Genomic DNA, 20,466 nt, shown 5'->3' with positions numbered 1-20,466 from the left:
TTTAAATGACTTCCTCATCAACTATAGAATAAAGACCAAAAAGTTCCAGACATGTCCTTAAGTTCCCTCATAACCCGAACTAAACGTTAACTTTCCAGTATCAGCGACTCCACGATACTTTTCTTCCCTCACCAGACAATACTATTCCTTGACCATGTCGTTAATTTCCACGCCCAAATTGATATCCTTGCTTCTTTCATCTCCTCTTCTTGGTCCAGGAAACTCCATTCACTCTTTAAAACCAGATTCAGGTCAATCTTTCCAGTAAACCATGATAAAGTTTATCTTCTCAAAATCAATGCCTCCTTCCTCTGGAGTCTTGCAAATCTCCAGTAAAATACCAAGGCTTGACTAATATTTCAGCCATTTTTCTTCCCTTCGCTAGCTTAGTTTTCCACTTCCACCTGTCCACTCGAGCATCCTCAGCCGCACCACCTCCACGGGCCTGGAAAACGCCAGGCTCCGGGAATTTGAGTCAGAAGTTCAGAGCAATCTCAAGTGCCTAACGCTCAGGTTTAGATACTTCACAAGCAAATCAAGAATAGCTCTCTGGGGCCAGGCTTCTCCCTAGAGGGGCTGAGGCACTAAAACAGGCGTGCGCCGGCGGTGCATACTGGGAGATGGAGTCTCCGGACAGCCCCACTACCTCCTGGGAGTTGTAGTCCTCGGTCTGGTAAAAGAAAAGAAGGGGGCGACTCCCAAACTTTGAGTTAGTTTTCAGAGGTAAATGGAAGAGGGAAGTTCATAACATCATGCAAGGTTAAGTTCTCTAGGCTCATCTCTAGGATCGGGAGCAGCGTCTGAAGGGGCTGGAAGGCCGAGCCGAGGAGGGCGGGGAGACGTTACGTTGACGCTGGCGTGACCCAGCCCGAGAATTTGGCGGGATCTCCGAAAGTTGCAGTGCTCCGCGCGCGCCGTGGCCTGAAACCGAGGTCTGAGGAGAGCGGAGACGCACCCGGAGGGACGCAGTTGGGAGCTGAGTTTCGCCTGGGTTGTGTGCAGAAGGCCGGAACAAGGGAGTAGAGAAGTGGGCAGGAAGCGAAGGGGTCTGGAGTCCGTCCCGGCCGGGCGCGGACCGAGCCAGCGGACAGAAGTCGGGGCGCGCAGCCAGTGGGAGCGAGGAGCGCTGCGTACCAGGGTGAGGGTGTTAGGCGCGGACTCGGTTCCTTTTTGCCTCAGGGTAAGTCCCGGCAGTAGCCGGCCCCGGGCCTGGCGGGCTCGTGAGGCCAAGTGAGAAAGCGGAGTTGGCGGGGTGGAGCAGGGGCATGCCCGGGCCCAACCCACCGTCAGAGCTTGTGGCGAAAATGGTGGCGGACCCCAGGCTCCAGACCTGGGAGCGGGGGACTTTTTAGAGGCCGAGAAAGCCGAGATCCAGAGAGGTGTAGTGATTAAATGTCACAGCTGTTTCTGTCCGGGCCAGCGATTCCGGATCTCTGGTCAGTCCTCTTTCCATGATACCGTATTTTACTTACAAAGTACCAGCCTCCAGTTTCCAAAAAGGTGTTTTCATTACCTAATGGAAGGCCGTTCACGCGATGCCTAGGGAATGGTCTGTAGTGAGGTTTTTTACCTTGTAAAGTGAAGTGTAACATGCTTATCGAAGAATGCACAAATGCGAAGTGTACACAGCTCTGTGAATTATTTCAAAAAGAATGTACGTGTGTAGTCACCACTCAGGTCAATAGCTAGAATGTTGTCAGCACCCCCAGAGCCTTTCCTGTTACCCCTCTAGTATGTCTCCTTTTCTCTTCAAAGGTAACCACTATATTGACTTTTAATACCATTAACGAAATTTGCCTGTTTGAATTTTTTTATGAGTAATGCTCTTTATATTTTTGTGTGTCTGGTTTTCCTCAACATTCTATCGGTTTATATATATGTTTGCATAAGGCAATAGTTCTTTCCTGTTGCTATATTGAATTCCTTATTCATTCTGCCCATGGTGTACATTTGGGTTGTTTCCAGTTTTTGGCTTTTTATTTTTCTTTTCTTTGTCTTTTTATAATTAAAAAAAATAATATTTATTTTAGACAGAGAGAGAGACACACACACACACAGAATCTGAAGCAGGCTCCAGGCTTCTGCTGACAACAGAGAGCCGTAGTAGGGGCTCCAACTCAGGAGCTTTGAGATCATGACCTGAGCCGAAGTCGGATGCCTAACCGATTGAGCCACCCAGGTGCCCCAGTTTTGGGCTGTTTTATTTAAAAAAAAATTTTTTTTTTCAATGTTTATTTTCATTTTTGGGACAGAGAGAGACAGAGCATGAATGGGGGAGGGGCAGAGAGAGAGGGAGACACAGAATCGGAAACAGGCTCCAGGCTCTGAGCCATCAGCCCAGAGCCCGACGCGGGGCTCGAACTCACGGACCGCGAGATCGTGACCTGGCTGAAGTCGGACGCTTAACCGACTGCGCCACCCAGGCGCCCCAATTTTGGGCTGTTTTAATGAGAAAGGCTGCTGAGAACATTTCCTGTGTACATTTTGGTGCACGCATGTATGCTTTTCAGTTGATTAGTACAGAGTATTGAAATTCCTGGTTCATAGCATTTTCTATATTCAGCTTTCACATTTAATGTTAGTTTTCTAAAGTTGTACCAATTTACATTCAAACCAGTAGTGTAGGAGTGTTTAGTTGTTTCACATGCTTGCCAACTCTTGATATTTTCAGTCTATTTAATCTTACCTATTCTGGTGTCATATACTAATATCTCATGGTTTGGATTTTAATTTTCCTGATTATTAATAAGATTAAGTGTTAGTTCCTGTGTTTATTGGCCATTTGGATATCTTCTTTCGTGAAGTGCTTGTTCAGATATCTTGTCTTTTTCTATTGGGTTGTCTGTCTTGCTGATTTGAAGTTCTTTATGTATTCTAACAATCAGTTCTTGGTTGTATAGGTGGTAAATATCTTGTCCCCTAACTATAGTTTGACTTTACATTTTCTTTTTCTTTTCTTTTTTAGTTTATTTTATTTGAGAGAGAAGACATGCATATATGCATGTGAGCGAGGGAGGGGGAGAGAGAAAGAGAGAGAATCCTAAACAGGTTCCGTGCTTGATCTCATGGAAGCATGAGATCATGACCTGAGCTGAGATCAAGAGTCCAAAGCTTAACTGACTGAACCACACAGGCACCCCTGACTTTTTTTTTTTTTAAGACGTTTATTTATATTGAGACAGAGAGAGTAGGAATGGGGCAGAGAGAGGATTCCAAGAGAATCCCGACGTGGGCTTGATCCCCCAAACTGTGAGATTGTGACCTGAGCTGAAATCAAGAGTCTGAAACTTAACTGACTCAGCCACCAGGGGCCCACGACTTTTCATTTCTTTCTTTCTTTCTTTCTTTCTTTCTTTCTTTCTTTCTTTCTTTCTTTCTTTCGACTTTTCATTTTCTTAATATAGTATCTTTTGATAGAGTCTTAAGATTAAATGTCCAGTTTTTCAGCCTTTTCTTTTTTGGTTATTGCTTTATATATCCGGTTTAAGAAATCTTAGTCCTGGGGCACCTGGGTAGCTCAATCTTTGAGCAACGGACTTAGGATCAGGTCATGATCTCACAGTTTGTGAGTTCAAGCCCCACATCCGGCTCGCTGCTGTCAGCACAAAGCCCACTTCAACGTTTATTTATTTTTGGGACAGAGAGAGACAGAGCATGAACGGGCGAGGGGCAGAGAGAGAGGGAGACACAGAATCGGAAACAGGCTCCAGGCTCTGAGCCATCAGCCCAGAGCCCGACGCGGGGCTCGAACTCACGGACCGCGAGATCGTGACCTGGCTGAAGTCGGACGCCCAACCGACTGCGCCACCCAGGCGCCCCCAAAGCCCACTTCAGATCCTCTGTCCCCCTCCCTTTGCCCCTCCCTCACTTTTGCTCTTTCAAAAATAAAAATAAATTTTAAGAAATCCTTATCCCAAAGTCATGAAGATACCTGCCTGTATTCCAAAAGCTTTGTTTTACCTCTTACATGAAGATCTATAATCAAATTGGAAATTGAGTATGTGTTTTTCTTATTCTGTAAGGCTCTCCCATTAACCCAGCACTGTTTATTGAAAAGTCCATCCTGGGGCACTTGTGTGGCTCAGTCAGTTAAGCATCCCACTCTTTTTTTGTTGGTTGGTTTTTAATTTTTTTTAATGTTTATTTTTGAGAGTGAGAGAGAGTGCAAACAGGGGAGGTGCAGAAAGGGAGGGAGACACAGAATCTGAGCTGTCAGCACAGAGCCTGACGTGGGGTTTGAACCCACGAACCATGAGATCATGACCTGAGCTGAAGTCGGATGCTTAACCAACTGAGCCACCCAAGTGCCCCATAAGCATCCCACTCTTGATTTCAGCTCAGGTCCTGATCTCACAGTTGTAAGTCCCACTTTGAGCTCCATGTTGGGCATAGGCCTGCTTGGGTTTCTCTCTGTCCCTCCCTCTCTTCCCCTCCCCTACTTGTGAGCTCTCTTTCAAAATAAATGAATAAACCTAAGAAAAGGAAAAGAAAAGACCATCCTTTATTACTCTGCAGTTTCATCTTTTTCATAAATTATGAATGTTTGCATTCAGGTCATTCTGATATTTAGCATTATCATAGACACGCATTATGCTGAACCTGCCATCTAAGAGATCTGCACCTGACATAATCAAGAACAAATGGTCATCTCCGCTGGGGCACCTGGGTGGCTCAGTGGGTTAAGCTTCTGACTTTAGCCCAGGTCATGATCTCATGGTTTGTGTGCTATCAGCACAGAGCCAGGAGCCTGCTTCAGGTTCTGTGTCTCCTCTCTCTGCCCCTCCCCTGCTTGCTCGCTCGCTCTCTCTCTCTCTCTCTCTCTCTCTGTCTCTTCCTCTCAAAAATAAACATCAAAAAGAATAAATGGTCATCTCAAAAGAAGACATACATATGGCAAACACACATGAAAATGTGCTCAAATGACTAATCAGGGAAATGCAAATCAAAACCACAATGATACAGCATCTCCCACTTGTCAGAATGGCTAAAATTAAAAACATAAGAGGGACTCATCTGACTCTTGATTTTGGCTTAGGGTATGATCTCACTGTTGGTGGGATTGAGCCCCACTTCTAGCTCTGCACTGACAGTGCAGAGGCTGCTTAGTATTCTCTCTTTCTCTGCCCCCCTCTGCTTGCACTTGCTCTGTCTCTCCCTCTCAAAATAAACTTAAAAAGGAAGAAAAGAAATAGGGGAGCCTGGCAGGCTCAGTCAGGGGAGCATGTAACTTTTGTTCTCACAGTTGTTAATTCGAGCCCCACGTTAGGTGTAGAGATTGCTTAAAAATAAAATCTTAAAAAATAATAGTAACAAGTGTTGGTGAGGATGTGGAGAAAAAGGAACCCTCCTGCCCTGTTGGTAGGAATGTAAATTAGTGCAGATGCTGTGGAAAACAGTATAGAGGTTCATCAAAAATTGAAAATAGAAATGCCATATGATTCAGTAATTCCACTACTGGGTATTTACCCACAGAAAACAAAACAAAAAAACCCTACTAACTTGAAAAAATATATGCACCCCAATGTTTATTGCAGCATTATTTGCAATAGCCAAGATATGGAAGCAACCCAGGTGTCCATCCATACATGAATGGATAAAGTGGTTGTAGTATGTAGTATGTATATGTGTGTGTGTGTGTGTGTGTGTGTGTGTGTGTATTTATACACACACACACGCACACACACAGTGGAATATTACTCAGACTTTAAGAAGATCTTCCCATTTGCAGCAATATGGGGGGACCTAAAGGGTACTATGCTGAATGAAATAAGTCCTACAGAGAAAGACAAGTATGCTATGATTTCATTTATATGTGGGATCTAAAAAACAAAAGTAAACAAAAAGCAGAAACAGACCCATAAATACAGAGAACAAATTGATGGCTCCCAGAAGGGAGGAGCAGGGATAGGCAAAATGGATGAAGGTGAATGGGAGGTTCAGGCTTCCAGTTATGGAATAAATCACAGGAATAAAAGGTACAGCGTAGGGAATATAGTCAGTGGTATTATAATAGTGTTGTATGGTGTCAGATGGTAGCTATACCTGTGGTGAGCTTAGCATAGTATAGAGTTGTCAGATCACTACGTTGTATACTTGAAACTAATGTGACACTGTATGTTAACTATATTTCAATTTAAAAAAAGGAAAAAGAGGGGCACCCAGGTGGCTCAGTCGGTTAAGCGTCCAACTTCAGCTCAGGTCATGATCTCCCACTCCGTGAGTTTGGGCCCCACGTCGGGCTCTGCTGGCAGCTCAGAGCCTGGAGCCTGCTTTGGATTCTGTGTCTCCCTCTCTTTCTGCCCCTCCCCTGTTCATGCTCTGTCTCTCTCTGTCTCAAAAATAAATAAAAACAATAAGTAAATAAATAAATACATAAATAAATAAAGGAAAAGGAACAAATGGTCATCTTTTGTCCATTCTTGAAGAATGGAGATTTCATATGTGTTATCCTTTGAGTTAAATTAATCCTGATTTAAATTGTCCAGATTGTTTTGGTGTGATTTAAGTTCATTTATTCTTGTGAACATTAAGACTTTTCACTCTTACTAACACCTCTGAAGATCATGAAAAATTTTTGTTCTCAGTTCTTTTCAACCTGAGCAATCTCAACTCTTTTATCATAATAACCTGACTAGGTATAGGCCTATTGCTCATATGGAAGATTTCAGACTGAGCAGGGTACTTGAATGTTATTTATTCACTTAGGCATTCACTGAAGTCTGGAATGATTAAAATGGTGATATTTAAATTTCAAATTTCATACATTACTATTAGAAGCAGAATATGTGACTACAAGTTATCCTTGGCTAAGATGGGAAGTATGTCTCTCATTTCAGCCCACTGTCTTATCGCTGGCTTATGGATAGTCATTCTGTACCTTCGTTTCACTCCTGTCCCACCACCCCCAATCCCTACTTGCTGGAAGGGAACAATGGAATAAGATTCGGCCCCTACCTTCCTACCTATGAAGCAGGGGAGCTGGGGATATAGTTGGTCTAGTTAAGCTGTGCATCATTATGAAGCAGACTAGTTCTGGCTCCTCCTAAACTCTTTTTGATACAACTAGCTAGGTGGAAGGGAAAGGGTGATGAAATATATGTTCGTTTTCCTGCCGTGGGTAGGTCAGTGATTAGACCAAAAGCCTAACAAATAATTCTTCAGAGATTTATTGCAAAACTAAGTTTACAGTTCTGTACTCTGGCCGTCTGTATTTTTCAGTATTGAATGCTGAGTAATGGCTATGCAAATGCAGCTTGAAGCAAATGCAGATACTTCAGTGGAAGAAGAGAGCTTTGGCCCACAACCTATATCTCGATTAGAGGTATGTGCTTTGTTGCTAATTTTGAGATTATAATGCAGGATTAGTGTCTTCTACCTGTTGGGAGAAATCACAGGTTTTACATAAACCATTGGTTTATTGCCTAAGGCCAAGACCTAAATTGGAGTTTTTAGAAATACTGTCAAGGATCCTGTGGAAAGCTTAACATGGTTGCTAAGCATGTCTGGCCAGATCTTTTTTGTTAAGAATTCTTCTACTTTATCATTTTTCTTTCTCAGAGTTGGGTTGTCAAAACCTAAGGAGTCTATGGGTCCCATGATGGAGTCTCTGTGATGTTTATACTACATATGAAATTGCTATCCAGGGAATTACAGTGGCCTGGGCCACTTTTCTCTGCAGGGAAAAGAGAGGACCATTGTCTCTCCATTGACCCGTATCTGCTGAAGTTACTAGCAAGACAGCTGTCATGATCAGAGAGAAGCACTTGTGGTTATTAAGGTATAAGAGCCAAGCTCCAATTCAGGACTGCACAAGAGCATCAAGTACCAGAGCTGCGGCCTTGTAGTATTTCTTCCCGTTGTGCAGAGGCCCCGGTGTGAGTGCAGCTGACATAGGCTGAAAGAAGTAGGAGGGAAAGCAGAGAAAGCCTTCATTCTTCTCTTTACACATATTCCTATCATCCCCAGCTAAGCTTCAAGACTCCAGAAGTTAATTTAAATAGGTTTGTGTTAAACATTACAGGGTTCAGAGTCAACTTTTGTTACCATGAGCATCCTTATACCCACACATGGGTTTTGCTTATTGCTTAAATATTAGTAGAGCTTGTTTCTATGGACAGATAATATTCTCTCCCCTCTCTCAAACCTTCCCTGACCTGCAAATACATGCATATTCTGCCATTAACCGATATTGTCTCAGAAGTCATGGTTTTGGTGACTAATAAAACCAAAGCTAACCTAGTAATATAGGGAGGAACAGGTGTCTTTGGGTGGTTTGTTTTGAGAAGTGGTATAGGAGTCCCCAACCAAAAGTAATCCCCCCCCCCCTTTTTAATGAATAGAATTTATTGTCAAATTGGCTTACATACTGTTTTTCCCATTTTTAAGGTCAGTTGTTAGATCAGAGCTTTCCTGTCAATCATTTTTTATGTGTGCTTGATGTAGAAAACATTGGAAAACACTGATTTTAAGGTGGCCTTTTAGGACCCAGGGTCTTAGGGTTCATTTAGAGTCCCAGTCATAAAAATTTGAGAGTTGCAGGCTTATTCCCAGTGCCTGGGAGTTACTGGTTTGGTCCCGTTTCATGATGGATACATAGGATACATAGGATAGTGCTAGTTTAAAAATTTCTTTTCAGAATGAAAAGGTTGATAATTTGTTATTAAATACCTGATATGTAGAGCATACTTTTCACAGCTTTTGCATATAATATCACAGTTCTTCAAAATAGCTCTGAAATGGGTAGGGCCAATATCCATATTAGACAGATGAGAGAACTGAAGCTCAAATTTATCCATGGTTTTCACTTGCAGCAATGTGGCATAAATGCCAATGATGTGAAGAAATTGGAAGAAGCTGGATTCCATACTGTGGAGGCTGTTGCCTATGCACCAAAAAAGGAACTAATAAATATTAAGGGGATTAGTGAAGCCAAAGCTGATAAAATTCTGGTGAGTACTGCTTATGTGAGGCATTAGTGGGAATAGTACAAAAGGATATACAGTGAAAGGTGGCAGTGTTCCTCCTTTCATCCCTCATTGTGTCACCCTGGCCCCCTTTCCAGAGGTGACTGCATTAGTTAACTATATATATGCCTCCTTGCATAAATTGGGATTTTCTGTCAAGGAAATCGCAATTTCATGGTATGATATAAGTACTGCCAAATTGATAAGTTTGCGTTCCCACCAGCAGTCAGTGGTATGTACCTTATCTTTCTAGAAATTATGATCTCATGCCTTAGAAATATATTCATTAGTTTGTAACCACAAAAAGAGTTTCAAAAAATATTCATTGACATGTTCATGATATAAGAAAGCAGGCTGATAAAATGTCTAAGTGTATATATACATGGTTGATTTGTGTTTTTAAAAATGAGTGTATTTATGTATAACACATGCACAGAATAACTACACTAAAATATGTTATTTCTGGATGGTAAGAATGTGAGCAATTTTTATTTTTGCCTCAATTTTCTGAAGTTTCTGCATTTTCCATAATACGCTTGTTTTACTTTCAGATAAAAAACTTTATTTCTCGGGGCGCCTGGGTGGCGCAGTCGGTTAAGCGTCCGACTTCAGCCAGGTCACGATCTCGCGGTCCGTGAGTTCGAGCCCCGCGTCAGGCTCCGGGCTGATGGCTCGGAGCCTGGAGCCTGTTTCCGATTCTGTGTCTCCCTCTCACTCTGCCCCTCCCCCGTTCATGCTCTGTCTCTCTCTGTCCCAAAAATAAATAAACATTGAAAAAAAAAATTTAAAAAAAAAAAAAAAAAAAAAAAAAAAAAACTTTATTTCTCAAATATTAAAGCCATGTTAATTAGGCTCTAAGCGTGTATAATCTGTTAGTTGACTAATCACAGGCAAGATTCTTTTTTTTTTTTTTTTTTTTTTTAAGTTTGTTTTGAGAGAGACAGAGACCGCATGAATGGGAGAGGGGCATCAAGAGAGGGAGATCGAGAATCCCAAGCAGGCTCTGGGCTGCCAGCACAGAACACAGACAAGATTCTTCTATAATGACAAGAGAGTGTGATTTCAAATCATGCTTTTAGTTTTGTTTTGTTTTTTAACCTTAATGACATAAAGGTGATTTTACTGGCTTAACAGAAATGAGGTAGTAACCTAATAATCCCTTATAAAGCACTTTAACTTTGAAATCCCATCCCTTTCATATATATTCTCATCTGGCCTTCATAACAACACTGAAAAAGATAGGGCAAGTATTATCTCTGTTTTACAGATGAGGAAACTTAGGCACAGTGGTTCAATTATTTACCCAAGGTCATGCAGGCAATAGCAGAACTAAGACTGGAATCCAGTTATTTTCATCCTATCCTATTCTGATATTTTCTCATCTCTGTTCAGTGTCTTATAGCTCCTATTAATTTTTCTTCATAATTCTCCATGATTGCATTTTATTTTATGCATTTATCCTTTGGTATTTATATACATAGTTTGATTAGCTTTACCGTTGAATTTTTTGTTTTGTTTTTTAATGTTTATTCATTTTTGAGAGAGAGAGACAGACAGAACATGAGCAGATGAGGGGCAGAGTGAAACAAGGACAGAAGATTCAAAGCAGGTTCTGCATTGATAGCACAGAGCTGGATGTGGGGCTCAAACTCATGAACTCTTAGATCATGACCTGAGCTGAAGTCAGACACTTAACTGATTGAGCCACCCAGGCACCCCCTACCCTTGAAGTTTTTATAGCATAAAGTAAATATCTATAAAATTGTATTTTCATATTTATTTTGATTACTATTATAGTTTCACAGAAATTTTTCACTGAAAAGATCTTCAAAGGCTAAAGAATCTTCAAGAAAAACTGCATCTTTTGTTATGGGGTAGCTTCAGTGTATGTACTGCTATGTAACTTAGTCAAATGGACAATATCTGAGATTTGTGAGTACTTATCTCATACATTAATATGTACACAACCTGATGAATTCTGTTTTACTGGGTATTCTACTAAGAGCTTTGAATTTTTTTTTTTTTAACATTTATTTTTGAGACAGAGAGCATGAACGGGGGAGGGTCAGAGAGAGAAGGAGACACAGAATTTGAAACAGGCTCCAGGCTCTGAGCGGTCAGCACAGAGCCTGACGCGGGGCTCGAACTCACAGACCGTGAGATCATGACCTGAGCCGAAGTTGGACGCTTAACCGACTGAGCCACTGAGCTTAACTGACTGAGCTCAGGTGCCCTGAGCTTTGAATTTTTAAGCACTGGGAGGAGTGTTAACTTCATTTCTTTAGACCATTCTGTAATAGTAATTCAGTCTGGGCTCAAAAATTATAATCCTTGGGGTGTTTGGGTGGCTCAGTCATTTGCGTTTCCGACTCTTGTTTTCAGTTTAGGTCACAATCTCATGGTTCCTAGGATCAAGCCCCCACATTGGGCTCTGCGCCGATATCTCAGAGCCTGCTTGGGATTCATTCATTCATTCATTCATTCATCCATCCATCCATCCATCCATCCATTCATCCTCTCTCTCTCTCTCTCTCTCTCTCTCTCTCCCTCCCTCCCTCCCTCCCTCCCTCCCTCCCTCCTGCGTGCACGTGTAGTTTTTCAAAGCAAACGTTAAAAAAAATTTGTAATTCTTAATTTAAATCTTTAGAGGAATGATATTGCTATCTATGGAAGTATGAAGTTGTCATTTATTGTATTACTTAAATATGTTTGTTGAATTGGTAACTTAATTGGGAATAATAGTTCTGAGCCCCTAATACCTTAAAGAGTGTTTATCATACTAAGCCAGTAAGTGTCTCTAAAGTCTATTTGTTGTTTTTTTTCTGGGCATTAATATTTGTGACAGAAAAAATCCTGACAGAATCTTTGATTATGCCTGTCTGACCTTAGTTTTAGAAATCAAATTAATGTTTTGCTTTTGTGAAAACACAAATATAGAACTGTAATAAAGTGAAATAAGATATGCAGAATGATATAGAGATGAGTCTATTTTTCCATCCTCTCTGATTTCAGACATTTTATATTGTGAGCTTCTAGTGGGTAAAGATTAGTTGTGTTATTTGCTTTTAAAGGTTAAAGAAGGGGCACCTGGGTGGCTTAGTCGGTTAAGCGGCCGACTTCGGCTCAGGTCATGATCTCGCGGTCCGTGAGTTCAAGCCCTGCGTCGGGCTCTGTGCTGACCGCTCAGAACCTGGAGCCTGTTTTGGATTTTGTGTCTCCCTCTCTCTGACCCTCCCCCGTTCATGCTCTCTCTCTGTCTCAAAAATAAATAAACGTTAAAAAAAAAAATTTAAAGGTTAAAGAAGATTTCTTCAGTCACTGTAACTCTTCCCTCCCATTTCTATTCCCCCAAAGTCTTTGAAATTCAGATTTTCACCAAGAATACCTACTATCATAGTGGAGAAAGGAAAATAAAATCCATTTTCAGTATATCTGTCAAAATGGTTGAGAGAGAAAGATTTTGTGAGTGAAATAATTGATTCAGAAGGTGCAAAATTCTTCGGTGGTCTTTTCCACATTTCAAAGTTTATTTGTAATTGGCTTTTGTTGAACTATGTTCTCTTGGTGTACTATGAACAGTGACAGATTCAGCACAGATATTTTTTGTTACATGTTTTAAAAAAATTCTTAATGTTTATTTTTGAGAGAGTGTGAGCGGGGAGGGGGCAGAGAGAGAATGGGAGGCACAGAATCCTTAGCAGGCTACAGGCTCTGAGCTTTTAGCACAGAGCCTGATGTGGGGCTCAAACTCGTGAACCACAATATCATGACCTGAGCTGAAGTCGGATGCTCAACTGACTGAGCCACCCAGTCGTTCCTATATATTTTTATTTGCTATTCTATGTCTCATGTTCAAGAGTTTGGTAGTTCTTGGCTGTAGATTTAAGAGGGTACCTGGGTGGCTCAGTTGGTTAAGTGTCCAACTCTTGATATCAGTTCAGGTCATGATCTCATGGTTCTTGGGATCAAGCCTCAAGTCACACTGTGAGCTGACAGCGTGGAACCTGCTTGGGGTTCTCTGTCTGCCTCTCCCCTGTTCGTGCATGTGTGCTCTTGTGCTCTCGCACTCTCTCAAAATAAATAAGCTGCTGAAACATTGCAAAAAAAAAAAAAAAAGCCTATAGATTTAAGATTTCACCTAGCACATACGAAAGTAAACTTATTATGTAAGTGTGAGAGTAAAAGTAAAGTTCTCCAGATTAAGCATTTGCATGGTTTTTACTTAACATTTCACTGTTTACCATTCCGTTCCTGTAGGAGCTCAGTGACTAGAAAATGTAGGAGTTAAAATGACAAACAGGGAAAGCATCTCCTGTGTTTTTTCCTTAGTATTTTGTTCTTAAAATTTTTAAGCTTACTGTAATACTGAAATAATTTATAATGAAAATTCATATACCCACCACCTAGACTCTACCATTAACATTTTAATATATTTGACTTATCACCTGTCTGTTCATTGATCTATCCAGCAGTCTGTCCATTTAATAGAAGTTACAGAAAGATCATAGAAAAAAGGAAAGAAGTTATCACAGACATAATTTAAGAAAATTTCCGGGGCACCTGGGTGGCTCAGTTGGTTAATTGCCCAACTTTAGCTCAGGTCATGATTTCATGGCTCACAAGTTCAAGCCCCGTGTCGGGCTCTGTGCTGACAGCTCAGAGCCTGGAGCCTGCTTCAAATTCTGTGTCTCCCTCTCTTTCTACCCCTCCCCTTCCCCTGCTCATACTCTGTCTCTCTCAAAAATAAACAAACATTAAAAAAATTTCCAGAGCTAAAGGGAAGCAGAAGTCTTATATAGTATGACCTCATGGAGTGTCAAGGACCCACACCTAGACATGTGAGTGTGAAATTTCAATATACCAATCATGAAGAGAAGATTCTGAAAGATTTCAGAGGGGAAAAAAAGCAACTCTAAAGGAACAGAAAATCAGAAAGACCACATTTCTTTTCAGAAATCTAGCAGGTAGAAGCTAGTAGAGCAGTGTCTTCAAAGTTCTAAGGGCACATAATTTTAACCTAGAATTCTGTTTGTAGCAGTTTTATTAATTATTCAGGCAGAATAAAACATTTTCAGCAATACAAGAATTCACTTTTTTTTTTAAGTTTATCTATTTTGAGAGAGAGAGAGAGAGCATACATGCAAACAGGAGAGGGGCAGAGAGAGAGAGGGAGCAAGAGAGAATCCCAAGCAGGCTCTGCACTGTCAGTGCAAAGTGGGATATAGGGCTTGGATCCACCAACCGTGAGTGAGATCATGACCTGAGCCGAAATCAAGAGTTAGATGCTTAACCAACTGAGCCAGCCAGGCACCCCAGGAATACAAGAATTCAGAACATTTTTCTCGTATCCACTTTCTTAGGAAGGTACTTGATGATATTCTTTTAACAAAATGAAGGTGGAAAACCAAAGATCTAGGTTAGACTCCAACCTAAGAACTCAGTGAAGGAGTGTCTTTAGACAGTAGTTAGTCTAGAGAGCGAAGACCCCAGTTTGGAAAAGAAAAGGAACTTCAGGCAGAAGGGTTTCAGTAGAACACATGGTAAGATTGAGAGGTCAGAAAATTTGAGAAATGATAAAATCAGAAAATACTAGAGAAAGACATGATTCAGATATAAAAGCAAGGTAAATGGAGCATGATTTTGAAACTGCTGGCGTATAAAACAATTCATTTGAATTTGACAGCAGAAGGCTTTGAGGGACATTGAGTTATTGACACTGAAACTTTAGTATTTCTAGTCCACCGTTTGATTCTGCAGTGAATAAAATTCACAAAGCTGTAATACAGACATTGTAATGAGTTTTCAGGTGAAATAGTATTAGACTTTTTCTTTGCGGAAAGTTTTTAAATTACAAGTTTAATGTCAGTACTTGCTATAAATGTATTCAGATATTTCTTTTTTTTGTAGTTAGACTCACACAGTTTATTTTATTGAATTTAGATTCAAGTTCAACTAATCACTTGTACCTTGACTTGGATTATTTTTCTAGTTGAGTGAGTTTTAATATTTAATAGTTTTTTAAATAGGAATTAGCCTATTTCATTAGTCACGTAATTTGTTGGCATAGAGTTATGATTTTGTAAGCTTGAGAGTAATGTTGTCTCTTTCATTCCTGATTTGTGATGAGTTTTTTTATTTATTTCTTTTTTTAATGTTTATTTTTGAGAGAGAAAGAGCACAAGCAGGGAAGGGGCAGAGACACACACACACACACACACACACACACACACACATTCTGAATCAGGCTCCAGCACAGAGACTGACTCAGGGCTCAAATCCATGAACCGTTGTCTCTTTCATTCCTGATTTGTGACGAGTCTTTTTATTTCTTTTTTATTTATTTTTTTAATGTTTATTTTTGAGAGAGAAAGAGCACAAGCAGGGAAGGGGCAGACACACACACACACACACACACACACACACAATCTGAATCAGGCTCCAGCACAGAGACTGACTCAGGGCTTGAACCCATGAACTGTGAGATCATGACCTGAGCTGAAGTCAGATTCTCAACCAACCGAGCCACCCCTAGTCTTTTTATTTTTTTTCTTGATCTAACTAAAGGTTTATCAGTTTTGCTGATCTTCTCAAAGAACCAAATCCTGGTTTCATTGATTTTCTTTATTGTATTTCTATTCTCTATTTTATTAGTTTCTACTCTAATCTTCCTTTCTCAACGTTTATTTATTTTTGGGACAGAGAGAGACAGAGCATGAACGGGGGAGGGGCAGAGAGAGAGGGAGACACAGAGTCGGAAACAGGCTCCAGGCTCTGAGCCATCAGCCCAGAGCCCGACGCGGGGCTCGAACTCACGGACCGTGAGATCGTGACCTGGCTGAAGTCGGACGCTTAACCGACTGCGCCACCCAGGCGCCCCTCTAATCTTCCTTTCTTCTGCTTGCTTTGTTTAGTGTACTCTTTTTCTGGTATCTTTAAGTGGAAGTTAGGTTATTGATTTAAGATCTTTCTTATAATACTGGCATTGATAGCTATAAACTTCCTTTAAGCTCTGCTTTTACTGCATTCCATAAGTTGTGGTATGCTGTGTCTTCATTTTCATTCACCTGAAAGTATTTTCCGATTTCCCTTGTCATTTCTTCTTTGACTCATTCGTTATTTAGGAGTGTATCATTTAATTTCCATTATTTGTGAATGCATTTATTTTTAAATTTTGGAATTAATTGATAGATGGTTGAAGACTTACCAGTGACTGCAAAATAGGATTTAAATGTTTTCAACCTCGACAGTATAAGAGAAAAGGTACAGGTGACAGAGATGGTAAAGTAGATATGGAGGGAGAAGAGACTGAAGGGCAAATGTCCTCATTTAACAAAGTAGAAAGTTAAGAGAGAAAGTCTTTGGTTGATGGAACAGGAAACAAGGACTTAAATATATTGTTGGACTTTGTGCCATATTGTCACATTTGTCATTAAGTCAGGTGAAGTACATATATGTTGGTCTGTAATAGTTTTTTGTTTTTTTTATTTATGTGGATGTATTATTTGAATTAGTAATTTCAAAATTAATCTTCTTGGAGTCCCTAAAGTACTTTACCCTTTAGTTGCCAGAAAGATAAAATAATCCTAGAACTAGAACTATTAGTATTTTGATAACTTTTTAAAGAGAAATCATTCTAGAAATGTTATTAGATGTTGTTTCATCCCACTCTATGTCTGGTTCTTGTTTTATTAATAATAAACATATTTTGTTGATTTGACATTACTTAATTTTCCCAGACTGAGGCAGCCAAGTTAGTTCCAATGGGTTTCACTACTGCAACTGAGTTCCACCAAAGGCGATCAGAGATCATACAGATTACTACCGGCTCCAAAGAACTTGACAAACTACTTCAAGGTATGGTAATCCCTTATCCTCTGTTGTAAACTACAGTTAGCAAAGCATCCAGGTCACAGAACAAAACTAAAGTATTTGGGTAGAATTCGTGTGTTAGATATGATTAAAAGATAAGAGAACTATCCACATTGAAGAAGTAAGACTGCTGTAGGGTGGGACCTGAGTTACACAAAATTGTCTGCCAATTAATTAATTCAGTTTCCATTTAATACCACATTCAGAGGGTAAGCTCCCCCTGCCTAAAGAATTAATTATAACCTACTTTAACACAAGGTTGAAAATCTGATAACTAAAACACTCCATGTTTGAAGAGTAGGTTATAGTATCAATCCATGGTAGTACACACTAATATTTAGGACTTTATGGAAAGCTGTAAAGTTTTTTTGAACTTTTGAAAACACTGCTGCCCTAAAAGATTTGTTTCTTAGTGCTTCACCAAATATTTCAACATTTAAAGTTTTCATTTTGGGGGGAGACAAAATAGTATGCAATCAGCAGTCACACTCAAATTTGAGTGTTAGCCCTCCCATCTGTACCTCCTCCCAGCATTTACTGGAGGTATTACATGTGCAAATTACTTATTATCTCTATGCCTCAGTTTTACTATCTTCATAATAAGGATAAAAAGACTTCCTACCTTATAGGTTATTGGAATTAAGTGAAATGGTACATATATATGTGTAGCACAATGCTAGATACACAATTAACGATTAGAAAGTACTAGGTGATATTATATCTGTATTTTTTAAGTGACTGCTTATTGACTTGTGATGGTATAGTTCTATATCTCTAGTTATAGCCACATGTGTGATACAGTTACATAGAGCTGTACACATATACACAAATGAGATGAGTATACCTACAGTTGGAGAAATATGACTGTATCACTGACAGCTTTCTGATATTGATACTGTACTGTATATAAAATGTTACACTGGAGGAGGCTGGGTGAGAATTCATGGGATCTTCCTGTACATTTCTTGGCAATTAAAAAGAAAAAAATTTGTTAATGTTTATTTACCTTTGAGAGAGAGAGAAAGAGACAGAGGCATGAGGGGGTAGGGGCAGAGAGAGAGGGAGACACAGAATCTGAAGCAGGTTCCAGGCTCCAAGTTGTCAGCACAGAGCCTGACACAGGGCTCGAACCCGAAACCACACGATCATGACCTGAGCTGAAGTTGGACGCTTAACCGACTGAGCCACCCAGGCGCCCCGGCAATTTTCTATAGATCTAGAAATATTTCAAAATAAAAAATATTTTAAGAGTTACTGATTGTTGAAAATGGATTTCCAAATTATGTATACATCTTTTTGATGAGCTCCAAGGGCATTTCTATGATTATTGTTTCTGAATGTCTGTATTTTGCTAAAGGATATTTCTTACTTTAGGAGGAATTGAGACTGGATCAATTACAGAGATGTTTGGAGAATTCCGAACTGGGAAGACTCAGATCTGTCATACATTGGCTGTAACATGCCAGGTAAGCTTTTGGGCTCTAACCGAATCAGCAAAAAAAAAGTTGATTCTTGTTATTTTCAAGCATCTTTTGGGATGGAAATAAAAGGCACTTTCTCTATCCCTAAGACTAATTAGAAGGTAGACTTCCTATTGCAGAATTCTTCATTGTGCTAATACTTTCAGATTTTTAATTTCAGATACTTTCTTACCATCCATTAGGCCTCCCCAGGCTTCACCTGCCTTCTTCACTAGTCTAGATTTTATGATTGATCATTAAAGCCATTCCTTTACAAATACCCTCAGATTTACATTCCCCATCAGAACAGATGCCAATTTTGGATGAACTCTTCTCAGTCTTCTCTGAGAGCTGTCTTCTGAGTGCTTGTTCCCTAATAGCTAATCATACTGGAGAAAAATCATACCGTACAGCTGATTGTCTGCATTTTATTCTTTTTTTTTTAGTGTTTTATTTATTTTTGAGAGCGAGTGAGCAAGCACACAAGCAGGGGAGGGGCAAAAGGAGAGAGGGAATCACAGAATCCAAAGCAGGCCTCAGGCTCTGAGCTATCAGCACAGAGCCCAACATGGGGCTCAAACTCACAAACCGTGAGATCATGACCTGATCAAGTCGGACGTTTAACCAACTGAGCCACCCAGGCACCCCAACTCCTCCTGTTTTCTGCTCTACCTCGTACTCAGTATCTTCTCCATTTCTACTTATGCTCTCATTCATAGGAGGATTTGGAAATAGACAGAGATAATTAATTGCCTGAGATCATATTGTATTGAAAAGGTAGATACAAAAATCAAACCCGACTTTACAAGCCCATGCTCTTAAAACCTTTATAAGAGTAAAACCTGTACCTGGCTTGTTTTCTGCTGTATTGCTAATGCCTAGTCAGTGCTTTGCACTCAGTAAATACTTGAAGCAATGGAGACAATAGAATAGATGCCCTAAGACATACTCCTTTGTTTGTTTTAAGATTTTATTTTTTTAAGAAATCTGTACACCCAACGTGGGGCTCAAACGTACAACCTGAGATCAAGAGTCATCTGCTTTACTGACCAAACCAGTCAGGCACCCCAGCACATACTTACTATAACAGAAATTGTATGGAGGAAGTAGCATAACTTTTTTAGGAAGAGAGAGGGATTACTTCACCCTAAAGTAATCATGGAACACTTTAGAGAGATAAGGGATTGGACCATACTCCTGAAAAATGCTAAATTTCAGTAGGTAAAGAAATTAAAAAGCATTTAACTAGGGAATGGTATGTGCAGAAGTGCAGGAGCACAGGGGCATGATATATGGAGAAGACAATAAATAAACCCGTTTATCTAGCTCAGAGGTCTTACTTGGAAAAGTCGTAGGAGATAAACCTTAAAAGGACACATCAAGGTACACCTGGCTGGCTCAGTTCGTGTAGCATGTGACTCTTGATCTTGGGGTTGTGAGTTTGAGCCCCACGTTAGGTATGGAGATTACTTAAAAATAAAATCTCTAAGAGAAAAAAGGACAGCTCAAGAACACGTTTTAGAAGGTCTTCGCTATAATGTAAGGAGTTTACATTCGATTCTGTAAAGAGCGGAGATCATAAACTCTTCCTCAACCGAAAAGAAATAAGTAGGGGGGCTTGGGTGGCTTAGTCCAACTTCAGCTCAGGTCATGATGTCACAGTTCGTGGGTTCAAGTCCCATGTTGGGGTTTGCGCTGTCAGCTTCAGAGGGAGAGTGTTCGCATTCTCTCTCCCAAAATGAAACATTAAAAAAGTTTTTTTTGAATAACAAGTAATATTTTCAGAAATACTCTGGTAGCAACCTGTTGAGAATTGGAAGAAGAGGCAAAAGCTGAGGATATTTAATGGATGATTATTATAAACATTAGCTGATTGGGTATAAACTAAAATAGTCACATTGAAGAGATACAGGCAGAAGATGTAAAAGGCGGCATTTAATGACTGATGATAAAAAATATATATATCCCTCAGCCCAACAATGTATTAATTTGGTAAACTCTAGAAAGGATTTGGGGGGAGAGAGGTAGTTTTTATGGAAAGATTAGTTCAAATTTAGAGAATTGGGTTTGAGGTAATGAGACAACCAAGTAAAATTGTCTAGCAGTATTTAGAGATGGTGTAACTAAGTCCTATGTAGAGAAGTAACATTGGAATCTCTGAAAATGAAAGATCT

At 40.1% G+C, this 20,466-nt stretch overlaps 1 protein-coding gene across 1 annotated transcript in view; it reads left to right on the top strand.

Moving 5' to 3' along the window:
* Window positions 1-730: 730 nt before the first annotated feature.
* The window catches only part of RAD51 (RAD51 recombinase), a 34,506-nt gene continuing 14,770 nt past the window's right edge, over window positions 731-20,466 (top strand). Inside the window, 5 exon segments of the mRNA XM_032593664.1 lie at window positions 731-1,138; window positions 7,219-7,321; window positions 8,811-8,948; window positions 16,700-16,817; window positions 18,207-18,298. Coding sequence (XP_032449555.1) covers window positions 7,235-7,321; window positions 8,811-8,948; window positions 16,700-16,817; window positions 18,207-18,298 — 435 coding nt within the window. The 5' untranslated portion in view covers window positions 731-1,138; window positions 7,219-7,234.

The sequence above is a fragment of the Lynx canadensis genome, chromosome B3 (genome assembly GCF_007474595.2).
Source record: "Lynx canadensis isolate LIC74 chromosome B3, mLynCan4.pri.v2, whole genome shotgun sequence".
NCBI lineage: Eukaryota > Metazoa > Chordata > Mammalia > Carnivora > Felidae > Lynx > Lynx canadensis.
Note: the sequence above shows the minus strand (reverse complement) of the source record. Positions and strands in the feature narration are given on the sequence as shown.